The following is a 15039-nucleotide window of genomic DNA, read 5'->3' on the forward strand; positions in this document are numbered from 1 at the left end:
TTTTTGTATTTTTAGTAGAGAAGGGGTTTCACCATATTGGCCAGGCTGGTCTCAAACTCCTGACCTGAGGTGATCTGCCTACCTGGGCCTCCTAAGTGCTGCGATTACAGGTGTGAGCCACTGCGCCCAGCCTGTAAGTGTTTAACTTTTAACCACCAAGAAGTGAAGTTTTCTGTTTAATCTTTTGAAATTAACTTTTAGTTTCTATTGCAACGTCATCAGAAAATGTGTGGTCAGAAAACAAATCCTACTTTGGGGGCATTTGTTAAGATTTTCTTTGTGGTCTTTTTGTATTAAAAGACCAACAACATTCTAGAATGGAAAAGAAAACAGCTCCACCACTTATCAAGCCAAAGATATATCCGTATTAGCAAGATTCAGATAATTTCTATACAGGCACAAATGGGTCTTGTGAAAATAACCAAGACGTTGGTGCTTCATGAATAACTACTGAGAAATTGGTATCTCAACAACCAGAGATGTAAAATGGGCTCATCAAATAAGCCAAATGAGTTTATATACCAAAAAGATTATAACCAAAAAGACCATGAAGTGGCAAAAGACGAAGCATCAACTGATTTTTTTTTTTTTTTTTTGAGATAGAGTCTTGCTCTGTTGCCCAGGCTGGAGTGCAGTGGTGTGATCTTGGCTCACTGTAACTTCCAATTTCTGGGTTCAAGCGGTTCTCCTGCCTCAGCCTCCCAAGTAGCTGGGATTACAGGCGTGCATCATCATGCCCGGCTAATTTTTGTATTTTTAGTAGAGACGGGGTTTCGCCATGTTGGCCAGGCTAGTTTCAAACTCTTGACCTCAGGTGATCTGCCTGCCTGGGCCTCCCAAAGTGCTGGGATTACAGGCATTGGGCATGAGCCACGGCACCTGGCTTAGGCAGCATTTTATTATCCAACAATCCCACACTAAACTGGTTGTCTCAATCAAGGGTCCTTCTGACCCCATCCCCCAGGTGGATATTTAGCAATGTCTGAAGATATTTTCCATTATTACTACTTTAGGGGGAAGACACACTACTGGCATCAGATGAGTAGAAGCCAGGGATGCTGGTCAGTGTTGTTGGACAGTGCCCTAGAATAATCTGACCCCAAATATTATTTATTATTATTATTACTATTATGTATTTTTTTTTTTTTGAGACAGAGTTTTGCTCTGTCACCTAGGCTGGAATGCAGTGGCGAGATCTCGACTCACCGCAACCTCTGCCTCCAGGGTTCAAGCGATTCTCCTGCCTCGGCCTCCCAAGTAGCTGGGACTACAGGCGTGTGTCACCATGCCCAGCTAATTTTCATATTTCTTGTAGTAACGGGGTTTCACCATCTTGGTCAGGCTGGTCTCGAACTCCTGGCCTCAAGTGATTGCCCCGCCTGGGCCTCTCAAAGTGTTGGAATTACAGGCGTGAGCTACGAAGTCCAGCTGTGGCCCCAAATATTATTTTATTTTTATTTTTATTTTATTTTTTTTTTGAGACGGAGTCTCACTCTGTCGCCCAGGCTGGAGTGCAGTGGCGCGATCTTGGCTCACTGCAAGCTCCGCCTCCCGGGTTCACGCCATTCTCCTGCCTCAGCCTCCCAAGTAGCTGGGACTACAGGTGCCCACCACCACGCCCGGCTAATTTTTTGTATTTTTAGTAAAGACGGGGTTTCACCGTGTTAGCCAGTATGGTCTCGATCTCCTGATCTCGTGATCCGCCCGCCTCGGCCTCCCAAAGTGCTGGAATTACAGGCATGAGCCACCCGAATATTATTAATAGCAGGACTGAGATTGAGATCCGCTTTGGGCCAAGCCCGTGCATTTTTAGACCCTTCGTGGCTATAGTTACTATTGCAAATGGCCACTAGAGGGCAGATCAGGCCACACAGGTGCCTGGGAAAAAATAAATAAATAAACACTCTGCTAAAGGAAGAAAATCTCTCCAAGTGGTCCCAACTTGCCTCTTTAGTCTCACCTCCTGTTCCTCCCAAAAGCCCACCACAGGTAAACATCTCCTTGCCTTTCTCCCAATTTCTCCAAGCTTTTTCTCTCTCCCAGGACCTTACTGCTTCATTCTCTTAAGACACAAATTGAAAAGAAACGTCCCTGGCCAGGCGCGGTGGCTCACGCCTGTAATCCCAGCACTTTGGGAGGCCGAGGCGGGCGGATCGCCTGAGGTTGGGAGATCAAGACCAGCCTGACCAACACGGAGAAACCCTGTCTCTACTAAAAGTACAAAAACTAGCCAGGCGTGGCGGCGCATGCCTGTAATCCCAGCTACTCAAGAGGCTGAGGCAGGAGAATTGCTTGAACCCGGGAGGTGGAGGCTGGGGACAGCCGAGATCACACCACTGCACTCCAGCCTGGGCAACAAGAGTGAAACTCCATCAAAAAAAAAAAAAAAAAAAAAGAAGGAAGGAAGGGACAGAGGGAGGGAGGGAAGAAAGAAAAGAAGGAAGGAAGGAAAGAGAGAAAGAAAGAAAGAAAGAGATCCCTGACTCTCCTCCAGAAAGAGAAAAGAAAGAAAGAAAGAAAGAAAGAAAGAAAGAAAGAAAGAAAGAGATCCCTGACTCTCCTCCGTGGAATTCAGTGAGTGACACGATGTTCTTTTGTTCATACCCTATCGCCCTTTCATGAAAATATTCTGTTTCCAGATTAACCTCCCTTCATGGTGTAGGAGCTGCTGGGTCGGGGCACCCAGCCGCGGGGAGCTCAGACTCCGGGGACCCCTACCCACCTCTGCAAATGCACGCGGGAGGTGCAGAGATGTTTAGTGAGCAAACAGTGGCTGCAAACAGAAGGCAGGCAGGAGGTACCCAGGAAGCACTCCCATGATTCTATGTTTTAGCAAGAGTGTGTTAGTGAAGGTTTCTCCCCACATTCATGCCCAGATTTCATTTCAGAGTGAAGGCATTGGATTTCTGAATTGGTGAAGCATCTGCTCTCCAGCACAGCAGCCCGCCGCATGCAAAAAGCCACAGAAACCCCTGGGTTCTCCGAGGCATCTGCCTGGCACGCCGCCGGCCCTGCGCGGAGCAGGCACCAGGGGTCGCACAGGTGAGTCATACCTAGGGTCCTCGGCACCAGTGCCTGAAGAGGTTTTTCTGTGGAAATAAAACCAACTCCTTTGAGGACAGAGGGAACTTCATTAGACAGACCACTGGGCTCTGACACTTGGAGGCCACATGTGTCCGAGTAAGGGCACCCTGGCTTTGACCCTGGACCACTCGCTCCCATCACTTGCTAGAGGGAGTGAGCTACATCTTCCCCAGCAGGTGCAGGGGTCCAGCAACGGAAGGGGAAGAAATCAGAGAAAATTCTCCCCAGAGACGGCCTGCTGAGGTGGCCCTGGGATGTCAAATGTGACTACATGTGGACATCACAACTGACTCAGCCACTTCTCCAAGTCTGGCAGAATTTTTCTTTTCTTTTCTTTTCCTTCTTTCTTCTTTCTCTCTCTTTCTGCTTTCTTTCCTCTTTCTTTCTCCTTTTTCTTTTTTTCTCTCTCACTCTCTCTCCTTCCTTCCTTCTTTCCTCTTTTACTTTCTTTCTCTCTTTCCTTCCTTCCTTCTTATTTTCTCTTTCTCTCTTTCTTTTCTTTCTTTCCTTTCCTTTTTTCCTTCCTTCTTTCCTTCCTTCCTGTCTCCCTCCCTCCCTTCCTTTCTCTCTTTCCTTTTTTTTCTGTCTTTCTTTTCTTTCTTTCATTCTTTCTTTCTCCCTTCCTTCCTCTTTCCCTCCCTCCCTCCATTCCGTTCTCTCTTTCCTTTCTTTCTTTTTTTCTCTTCCTTCCTTCCTTTTTGAGACAGGGTCTTGCTCTATTGCCCCAGGCTGGAGTGCAGTGGTGCCATCATAGCTCACGGCAGCCTCCAACTCCTGTGCTCAAGCAATTCTCCTGCCTCAGCCTCCGGAGTAGCTGGGACTACAAGGCATACACCAACATGTCTGGCTTTTTTTTTTTTTTTCCTTTTTTAGTAGAGATAGGGTCTCACTCTGTTGCTCAGGCTGGTCTCCACCTTTGGCCTCAACTGATTCTCCCACTTTGGCCTCCCAAAGTGCTGGGATTACAGGAGTAAGCCACTGTGCCCAGCCAACATTCTGTTTTTAACAGGTGAAACAGTAACCACTTTGACGCCTTGGCTGTCCCACTGAACATTCTTTTGGACTCAGGATCATAGGGGAAACATGCAACAAAAAAAGAAAAAGAAAAGAAAAGAAAAAAAGAAGATTCTTACACATTGGTGGTTCTGGGAGAAAAGTCTGCTCGGATGAATAGCATTGGTAAACATCTGAACAGATACTTTTAATTTTTTTTAGAGACAGGGTCTCACTCTGTCACCCAGGCTGGAGTGCAGTGGCGCCATCATTGCTCATCATAGCCTCCATCTCCTGGGCTCTTGTGATCCTTCTTCCTCAGCCTCCCCATAGGCTAGGAGTTCAGGCATGCATTACCATGCCTGACTAATTTTTAAATTTTTTTTTTTTTTGGTAGAGATGGGGTCTCATTACGTTGCCCAGGCTGGCCTCAAGCAACCCTACCATCTTGGCTTCCCAAGTAGCTGGGACCACAGGCTCACACCACTGCACCCAGCTAAAGCCTCAATCATCATGGCCAGGCACGGTGGCTCACACCTATAATCCCAGCACTTTGGGAGGCCGAGGCAGGCAGATCACCTGAGGTCAGGAGTTCGAGACCAGCCTGGCCAACATGGCGAAACCCCGTCTCTACTAAAAATATAAAAATTAGCTGGGCGTGGTGGTGCGCACCTGTAGTCCCAGCTACTTGGGAGGCTGAGGCACAAGAATCACTTGAACTAGAAAAGGGTGAGCTGAAATTGCACCACCGCACTCCAGCCTGGACGATAGAGTGAGACTCTGTCAAAAAAAAAAAAAAAAAAGAGAGAGAGAGAGAAAAAAAAGTTAATCATCTAATGGAGTTTGTTTTGGAACTCAGATGGAGACCAGCTCAGGAGAGGTAAGAAAGGCAAATGCTGAGTTTTGTCCATTTTTCCCCTTTTGTGTGATTATTTGCTCTTCCTGATAAAATTCCCCTTGAAATTTCGAAACTGCAAGATCTCTTCCTCCACCTGGGAAACGGCTCCATTCAGACTCCACCCACCCTTCTGCCGTCTCTGGGTCCCACTACCTCTCGGTCCCTAAGTAATAACCTTCCACCAACACCAAGCCAACTGGCACCCACTAAGAGAGCCCAGCGCCACGTCCTCACCTGGGGACAAAAACCACGTTGTGCAGGTAATCCTCAAACGTCTTCCTAAACGAGGACTCCTCCAGCTCCTTCAGGATCTGAGAGTCTGTCTTTGGACAGGAGCAGCATTCGCCGGCCGAATCCTCATACTCACTCTGGTTGTGCTTCTGAGAATCTTCAGACTCGAATGGTGGAGACCAGGTCCTCGAGGGCAGCTTCAGCCCTGGAGAAAGAAACAGAAAAGGGGGGCTCAAGTCTCTGCAGCTGAACACACATACACACACACACCCCCCCCCACATACACACCACACACACACCACACAACAGATCACACATACACACACCACAAACACACACCACACACCAGAAACAACCACACACATACACCACACACACAACCACACACACACCATACACACACACCACACACACACAACCACACACACCACACACACACCACACACACCACACACACACAACCACACACACCCGACACACACCACACATGCACCACACACACCACACACACACCATACACGCACCACACACACACCACACACACCACACACCACACACACCACACAAATCACACACCACACACCCACGCCACACACTACACACACCATACACGCACCACACACACACCACACACCACACACACCATACACACACCACACACACACCCCACACACACACCACACACACACACCACACATACCATACACACACCACACACAACCACACACACCTCACACACACCCCACACACCTCACACACACCCCACACACACCACACACACCACACACGCACCACACACACCACACACCACACACACACCATACACGCACCACACACACACCACACACACACCATACACGCACCACACACACACCACACACACACACCACTCACACACCACACAAATCACACACACACCACCACACACCCACGCCACATACCACACACACACCATACATGCACCACATACACACCACACACACACACAGTGAAGGGGGCCTTCTCAGAGAGGCTGAGCTGAGACAGAGCCTAGATTCGAGTTCTGCTTTGGAAAAAAGCCAGACACTATGGTTCATGCCTGTGGTCCCAGCTACTTGGGAGGCTCAGGTGAGAGGATCGCTTGAGCCCAGGAGGTCGAGGCTGCAGTGAGCTATGATTGCGCCCCTACACTTCAGCCTGGGTGACAGAGTAGAACCCTGTCTCAAAAGATTAAAAATAGAGCCGAGCACAGTGGCTCACACCCGTAATCCTGGCACTTTCGGAGGCCGAGGTGTGAGGATCATGTGAGCCCAGGAGTTCAAGACCAGCCTGGGCAACGTGGTGAAACCCTGTCTCTACTAAAAACAAAGTAAAATAACCAATAAAAATAGGCCAGGCAGCTCACACCTGTAATCCTAGCACTTTGGGAGGCCGAGGTAGGTAGACCACCTGAGGTCAGGAGTTCGAGATCAGCCTGGCCAACATGGTAAAATGCTGTTTCTACTAAAAATACAAAAACTAGCCAGGTGTAGTGGCGCATGCCTGTAATCCCAGCTACTCAGGAGGCTGAGGCAGGAGAATCACTTGAACCTGGGAGGTGGAGGTTGCAGTGAGCTGAGATGGCGCCACTGCACTCCAGCCTGGGTGACAGAGCGAGACTCCATCTAAAAAAAATAATAAATAAATAAATAAAATATCTGTATCTAGAGTGTCATCTGAGAAGTGCATGTCAACATGTTTTATTAGGTTAGCGCATAAGTAATTGCAGCTTTTGCCATTAAAAGTAATGGCAAAAAAACACAATTCCTTTTTTTTTTTTTTTTTTTGAGATGGAGTCTCGTTCTGTCGCCCAGGCTAGAGTGCAGTGGCGTGATCTCGGCTCACTGCAAGCTCCATCTCTTGGGTTCACGCCATTCTCCTGCCTCAGCCTCCCAAGTAGCTGGGACTACAGGCAGCCACTGCCACGCCCGGCTAATTTTTTGTATTTTTAGTAGAGATGGGGTTTCATTGTGTTAGCCAGGATGGTCTCAATCTCCTGACCTCGTGATCCGCCCACCTTGGCCTCCCAAAGTGCTGGGATTACAGGCGTGAGCCACTGCGCCTGGCCCAAAGTTACTTTTGCACCAACCTAATAGAAACTGCTAGGTGGCCGGGCGCGGTGGCTCACTCCTGTAATCCCAGCACTTTGGGAGGCCGAGGCGGGCAGATCACCTGAGGTCAGGAGGTCCGGACCATCCTAGCCAACATGGCAAAATCCCATCTCTACTCAAAATACAAAAGTTAGCCGGGCATGGTGGTGGGTGCCTGTAATCCCAGCTACTCAGGAAGCTGAGGCAGGAGGATCGTTTGAACCCGGGAAGCAGAGGTTGCAGTGAGCCAAGATCACGCCATTGCACTCCAGCCTAGGCGACAACAGCAAGACTCTGTCTCAAAAAAAGGCAACAACTGCCAGACACCATAATCATGGGACTGAAGGTTATAAGGTAACCAGACAATGCTTCTGTCTTCAATGGACTTACAGTCTACAATAAACTCGTAAATACACAGTCACAGGGCAGATGTTGGGGTAAAAGAACAGTGGGTGTCTGGGGGTGCCATTTTCATGAAGGGGTCTCAAAGAAAGTCACCACTAAGACATCCTGAATTCAGCAAAGGAAAGCACCATTCATATATCGTGGTGTAAAGCAATTCAGACATAGCAGAATACCAGTGGAAAGGCCCCAGGACAGGAATTTTCTTGGCACATTAAAAAATGTCTGGCCAGGCGTGGTGGCGCACTCCTGTAATCCCAGCACTTCAGGAGGCAGAGGCGGGAGGATCACTTGAGGTCAGGAGTTCGAGACCAGCCTGGCCAACATACAGTGAAACCGTGTCTCTACTAAAAAATCCAAAAATCAGCTGCATGTGGTGGCACATGCCTGTAGTCCCAGCTACTTGGGAGGCTGAGGCAGGAGAATCACTTGAACCTGGGAGATGGAGGTTGCAGTGAGCCAAGATCGCGCCACTGCACTCCAGCCCAGGTGACAGAGCGAGCATTCCATCTCTCAAAAAAAAAAAAAAAAAAAAAAAAATCTCAGGAAACCAATGTAGCTAGAAGGGGGTGAGAGAGAGTGGTGGGAGGGGGGTTAGAAAAAGATAAAGGGGGCCAGGTACACTGGCTCTTGCCCTTAATACCAGAACTTTGGGAGGCTGAGGGGGAAGGATCACTTGAGCCCAGGAGTTCAAGATGAGCCTGGCCAACGTGATGAAACCCCATCTCTACCAAAAAATACAAAAATTAGCCAGGCATGGTGGTGTGCACCTGTAATCCCAGCTACTCAGGAGACTGAGGTAGGAGGATCGCTTGAGCCTGGGAAGTCGAGGCTGCAGTGAGCTGAGATGGGGCCACTACACTCCAGCCTGGGCAACAGAGTGAAATCATGCTGAAGAAGAAGAAAGAGAAGAAGGAGGAGGAGAAGGAGCCAGGTCACGGCTGCATGAAGCAATCAACCAATTAATTAATCAACTACATAAATAAGATGGGAGGGCAGAATAGAATTCCATATGGAATTCTTTTTTTTCTTTTTTTCTTTTTTTTTTTTTGAGACAGTCTTGCTCTGTCGCCCAGGCTGGAGTGCAGTGGCGTGATCTTGGCTCACTGCAGCCTCCGCCTCCTGGATTCAAGCGAGTCTCCTGCCTCAGCCTCCCAAGTAGCTGGCATTACAGGCGCCCGCCACCACCCTGGCTAATTTTTTGTATTTTTAGCAGAGACAGAGCTTCATCATGTTGGCCAGTCTGGTCTGGAACTCCTGACCTCATGTGATCTGCCCACCTTGGCCTCCCAAAGTGCTGGAATCTGTTACAGGCCTGAGTCACCACACTGGGCCTCCACATGGAATTCTAAGGGGTCCATTCATGAGTCCAGAAATCAGACTTGATCGGTGAATAGTTCTCACCCAGGGGGTGATTTTGTCTCCTACTAGGGACATTGGGCAACATCTGGAGATATTTTTAGGTGTCAGGACCTGGCTGGGGCATCCTCCTGGAGCATGGAATGGGTGGAGACCAGGGATGCTGCTCAGCACCCTGAAGTGCTCAGGACAGTCCCACCCCAGAGAATGATCCAACGCCAGATAGAAAAAACACCAAGGTAGAGAAACCCTGGCCTAAAGGCATGAGAGGAGATAGAGGAAGGAACTTTTCAAACATGCATAGAAAAGGGAATTTAAAAATTAATAAACGAAGAACACCAGTAGCTTATAAAGGTAGCAGTCCTAAAAATACAAAATACAATACTATTTATCTCTCTCTTTTTTTTTTTTTTTTGAGATGGGGTCTTGCTCTGTTGCCCAGGCTGCAGTGCAGTGGCGCAGTCTTGGCTCACTGCAACCTCTGCCTCCTGGGTTCAAGCGATTCTCCTGTCTCAGCTCTCCCCCGTAACTGGGATTACAGGCATGCACCATCACACCTGGCTAATTTTTTTGTATTTTTATTAGAGACGGGGTTTCACCATGTTGGCCAGGCTGGTCTCGAACTCCCGACCTCAGGTGATCCACCCACCTTGGCCTCCCAAAGTGCTGGGATTACATTGCGCCCAGCCAATTTTTGTATTTTTTTTTTTGGTAGAGACAGAGTTTTGCCATGTTGGCCAGGCTGATCTCAAACTCCTGAGCTCAAACAATCTGCCCGCCTCGGCCTCCCAAAGTGCTGAGATTACAGGCATGAGCCACCGCATCCAGCCTACAATACTTAAGTACCGCAGCTGGTCATGTCTTAACCCCTGAAGTCAAATCCCAGGGTTCTTGTGACCCATGATGTAAGCACAGTTACACCTCTGGTACAGCCACTAAGATGGATGGATACAGCTCTTTACAAGCAAAATCTGCGACAGTCCCTGGAGAGTCACCTCCCCTGCTGCCACCCTGCTTGGTGCCTGGTGACTGCTGAGCAAAGGAAATTCCATTTTTCTCTCCTCCCCTTAATGCCTCGAGGATAGACAATAAGCTCTAAATCGTGTATCAAGTACCTTCCTGTGAATGGTGAGTATTGACTTGGAAACCCAAGTATTTACACAGCTTTAAAAGCCTATGAGAGACCGGAAAATACTTCTTAAGTTTATAAATAGACATAGAATAACCTGCCTGGGTTAACTCTGCTGGGAGCTAGTTACAGCATTACAGATGGAAAAAAAAATGTAGAACTGCCTGAATAAGGGAAGCTCCTGGTATTATTATTATTATTATTATTTGGAGAGGAAGGGATATTTGTTCAGGCACAGGTATCATTCCTGATACCTGCTACCTCTTCTTAGAATCCACTGCATAAAACATGGTACACTGTGGTTTTTCTGAGATTAGAAAAATGAAGCATAATGGGCCGGGCACGGTGGCTCACGCCTGTAATCCCAGCACTTTGGGAGGCTGAGGCGGGCGGATCATGAGGTCAGGAGATCGAGACCATCCTGGCTAACATGGTGAAACCGCATCTCTACTAAAAATACAAAAAATTAGCCAGGTGTGGTGGCAGGTGCCTGTAGTCCCAGCTACTCGGGAGGCTGAGGCAGGAGAATGGTGTGAACCCAGGAGGCAGAGCTTGCAGTGAGCCAAGATTACGCCACTGCACTCCAGCCTAGGCGACAGAGCGAGACTCCGTCTCAAAAAAAAAAAAAAAAAAAAAGGAAAAGAAAAAAAGAAAAATGAAGCATAATGAAGTCTCTAGAATCAGATTCACAGAGACAGATGGTGGGTGCTGGGGCTGGGGGAAGGAGAGGGGGAGTGAGTGTTTCATGGGGACGGAGTTTCAGTTTGAGAAGATGAGAAAGTTCTGGAGATGATGGTGGTGATGGTCGCACAACCACGGCAACGCACTTAATGCAGCTAAATTGTGCTCTTAAACATGGTTATAATAATAAATTGTATGTGATGTATATTTTACTGCGATAACAACACATACACTAGTGATATTAACAGGAAGGGTTTGTAAGCTTATTTATTTGTGTGTGTGTGTTTTAAATTGTGGAAAAATAAACATCACATAAAATTTACCAATTTACCATCTCAATTTTGTTTTGTTTTGTTTTGTTTTGTTTTTGACGGAGTCTTGCTCTGTTGCCAGGCTGGAGTGCAATGGCGTGATCTCGGCTCACTGCAACCTCCGCCTCCCAGATTCAAGCAATTCTGCCTCAGCCTCCCGAGTAGCTGGGATTACAGGCGCCCACCACCACACCCAGCTAATTTTTGTATTTTTAGTAGAGACGGGGTTTCACCATGTTGCCCAGGCTGGTCTTGAACTCCTGGCCTCAGAGTGATCCACCCACCTCGGCCTCCCAATATGCTGGGATTACAGGCTTGAGCCACCGTGCCCGGTAAATCTCAACCATTTTAAGTGTGCAGTTCTGGGGTATTAAGTGCATTCACAATGTTGTGCAATCATCACCACCATCATCTCCGGAACTTTCTCATCTTCCCAAACTGAAACTCTGTTCCTGACCTGTCCCCTCCCCAGTCCCTGGCACTCCCCATTCTACTTTCTGTCTCTATGAATGTGAGGACTCTAGGGACCTCCTAGGAGTGAAATCACACAGAATTTGTCCTTAGTGAGTTTCCTTTTAATGATATTAACTTTGTGACAATTACAAATAAAACCATGTTTAAATGGTCCCTTGGTAATTAGAGATTTAGACTTTCGGAATTAAAAAAAAAGGAAGCTTTGAGTGATATTGCTGGTGGCACCTCTCACGGGTGGTTCTGGTTACTTGAATGCAAGGCCAACAGCTTACAGCGGAGCTGATGACTGGACTCGCCCTGGAGTTATATAAAGCATCAGAGCAGATAAATCACGTTTGCAACCCTCGGCTCAGGCGGGGATGATGTCACACACATACATATAGCATATGAGCTTAGAGCTGGGACAGCTCCCAGAGATCATCTGTCCTCCCGCCCCTTCTCCCAAAAAGGAGGCAGACGGTGACTTGCTTGGGAATTTGGCCAAAGCCCTTCAGCAGGTCAGGGCCAGAGCCAAGAGCAAATGTTGAGCTCCCGGCCTCAGCCACACCTCACCAGCGGCCCCCTGGCCTTCTCCTCCAGGGTCACGGACTGAGGATATCACTAACAGAAAATATCTCAAGAAAAATACATCAAGACACACAAGGAAACCAAAACTAAAGAAGGAAATGGGCCCAGCGCAGTGGCTCATGCCTGTAATACCAGCACTTTGGGAGGCTGAGGCAGGAGGATCGCTTGCGGTCAGGAGTTCGAGACCAGCCTGGGCAACATATCAAGATCCCCACCTCTAAAAAATTATTATTTTTATTATTATTATTTTTCTTAGATGGAGTTTCGCTTTTGTTACCCAGGCTGGAGTGCAATGGTACAATCTCGGCTCATTGCAACCTCCACCTCCCGGGTTCAAGCAATTCTTCTGTCTCAGCCTCCTGAGTAGCTGGGATTACAGGCCCATGCCTGGCTAATTTTTGTATTTTGAGTAGAGACGGGGTTTTGCCATGTTGGCCAGGGTGGTCTCGAACTCCTGACCCCTGGTGATCCGCCCACCTCGGCCTCCCAAAGTGCTGGGATTACAGGCATGAGCCACTGTGCCTGGTCTAAAAAATTATTTTAAACAATTAGCCAGGTGTAGTGTCTCAGGCCTGTAGACCTGAGTAGTCCAGCTACTCAGGAGGCTGAGGCGGGAAGATTGTTTGAGCCCAGGAGTTAAAGGCTGCAGCGAGCTATGATTGCGCCACTGCACTCCAGCCTGGACAACAGAGTGAGACCCCATCTTTAAAAAGAAGAAGAAAAAAGAAAAAGAAAAACGTGACAGATGCTTCTCCAGTTTGGTAGGTTTTTAAAAAACCCAATGTTAAAATAATTTTAGGCCGGGTGCGGTGGCTCACGCCTGTAATCCCAGCACTTTGGGAGGCCGAGGCGGGTGGATCATTTGAGGTCAGGAGTTCAAATCCAGCCTGGCCAACATGGTGAAACACCATCTGTACTAAAAATACAAAAATTAGCCAGGTGTGGTGGCAGGCGCCTGTAGTCCCAGCTACTCAGGAGCCTGAGGCAGGAGAATGGCTTGTGCCTGGAAGGCAGAAGTTGCAGTGAGCTGAGATCATGCCACTGCACTCCAGCCTGGGTGACAGAGTGAGACCCTGTCTCAAAAAAAAAAAAAAAAAAAAAAAAAATTACCTGGGCATGCTGGTGCACACCTGTGGACAATTGTGGTGTTCCAGCAACTCATGAGGCTGAGGCAGGAGGATTGCTTGAGACTGGGAGGTGGAGGTTGCAGTGAGCAGAGATCGTGCCACTGCACTCCAGCCTGGGCAACAGAGTAAGACCCTGTCTCAAAAAAAAAAAAAAAAAAAAAAATTAGGCCGGGTGTGGTGGCTCATGCCTATAATCCCAGCACTTTGAGAGGCTCAGGTAGGTGGATCACCTGAGGTCACCTGAGGTTGGGAGTTTGAGACCAGCCTGACCAACATGGAGAAACCCCATCTCTACTAAAAATACAAAATTAGCCGGGCGTGGTGGTGCATGCCCGTAATCCCAGCTACTCGGGAGGCTGATGCAGGAGAATCACTTGAACCCGAGAGGTGGAGGTTGCGATGAGCCAAGATCACGCCATTGCACTCCAGCCTGGGCAACAAGAGTGAAACTCCATCTCAAAAAAGTAAATAAATAAAAAATAAAATAAAATAAATAAATAGATAAAAACATGTATGTGTGTTTTTGTATGAGATAGAATGGAGTGTGTGTGTGTGCCTTCCGACACTGAGACACAGGAAGAGATAGCTGCTTCCCTAGAGGTGAAGCAAAGTGCATCAGACACACGTGTGCAAACCCCACCGATCCCAGCACAGCTGCCCGCACTCACCTTTGAGGCAATAATCCAGCTCGAACAGCTCACTGTCTTCCGCCTGCCTCTCCCAGAAAACCAGGTAGTGGGTGATGTTGCCATTGGGGTCGGAGGGGGGTTTCCACTTCAAAATAATCTGGGATGATGAGTTAGACACTGAGATTGGATCCAGGGGCACAGAGGGGTCTGCCAAGGAGAAAGGAAATGGGTCCGTCATGAGAAATAGTGTGCAAAAAAAGCTAGTGGGAGGATGGCGGGGGGACACACAAGTTAAAGACATCATGAAGGCACTCATCCCAGCACTTTGGGTGGCCAAGGCGGGCGGATCACGAGGTCAGGACATCGAGACCATCCTGGCTAACACAGTGAAACCCCATCTCTACTAAAAATACAAAAAATTAGCCAGCTGTGGTGGCAGGCACCTGTAGTCCCAGCTACTTGGGAGGCTGAGGCAGGAGAATGGCGTGAACCCGGGAGGCGGAGCTTGCAGTGAGCCAAGATCGCGCCACTGCACTCCAGCCTGGGCGACAGAGCGAGAGTCGGTCTCAAGACAAAACAAGAGAAAAAAAAAAAAAAACCACCAACCAACCAAACAAAACCCGAAAAACCCAAAGTAACAGAGGTGGCTGAGGGAGCTGGGGATGGGGAGGGAGTCCAAACACCTGGGAGCTAGAAGTTTCTGAAAACTTTAAGTCTTTTGGTGTCACTAAAAGATACAGGATGAATGAGCAGGGATTAACTGAAGAAAATAGGGCTGATTTATAAAGTTTGAATTCGAGGCCAGGCATGATGGCTCACGCCTGTAATCCCAGCACTTTAGGAGGCCGAGGTGGGCGAATCATCTGAATCACCTGAGATCAGGAGTTCGAGACCACACCTGGCCAACATGGTGAAACCCTATCTCTACTGAAAAAAAAACAAAAATTAGTTGGACATGGTGGCGTGCGCCTGTAATCTCAGCTTCCTGGGAGGCTGAGGCAGGAGAATCTTGAACCCAGGAGGCGGAGGTTGCAGTGAGCCGAGAA

The 15039-nt window shown here is 48.3% G+C and overlaps 1 protein-coding gene across 4 annotated transcripts in view; it reads right to left on the reverse strand.

The window, feature by feature from the left end:
- Window positions 1-15039, reverse strand: part of INSR (insulin receptor) — a 180969-nt gene that overhangs the window by 35068 nt on the left and 130862 nt on the right. For 2 of the 4 annotated variants that reach the window (XM_024237100.3, XM_063719888.1), the window contains exons 9-11: window positions 14033-14200; window positions 5210-5411; window positions 3054-3089 (exon numbers count right to left, since the gene is read on the reverse strand). In XM_024237100.3, the coding sequence (XP_024092868.1) occupies window positions 3054-3089; window positions 5210-5411; window positions 14033-14200 (406 nt within the window). The remainder of the gene's footprint in view (window positions 1-3053; window positions 3090-5209; window positions 5412-14032; window positions 14201-15039) is intronic. The other 2 variants (XM_024237099.3, XM_024237098.3) reach the window with 1 other exon arrangement.

The sequence above is a fragment of the Pongo abelii genome, chromosome 20 (assembly GCF_028885655.2).
Source record: "Pongo abelii isolate AG06213 chromosome 20, NHGRI_mPonAbe1-v2.0_pri, whole genome shotgun sequence".
Lineage (NCBI taxonomy): Eukaryota > Metazoa > Chordata > Mammalia > Primates > Hominidae > Pongo > Pongo abelii.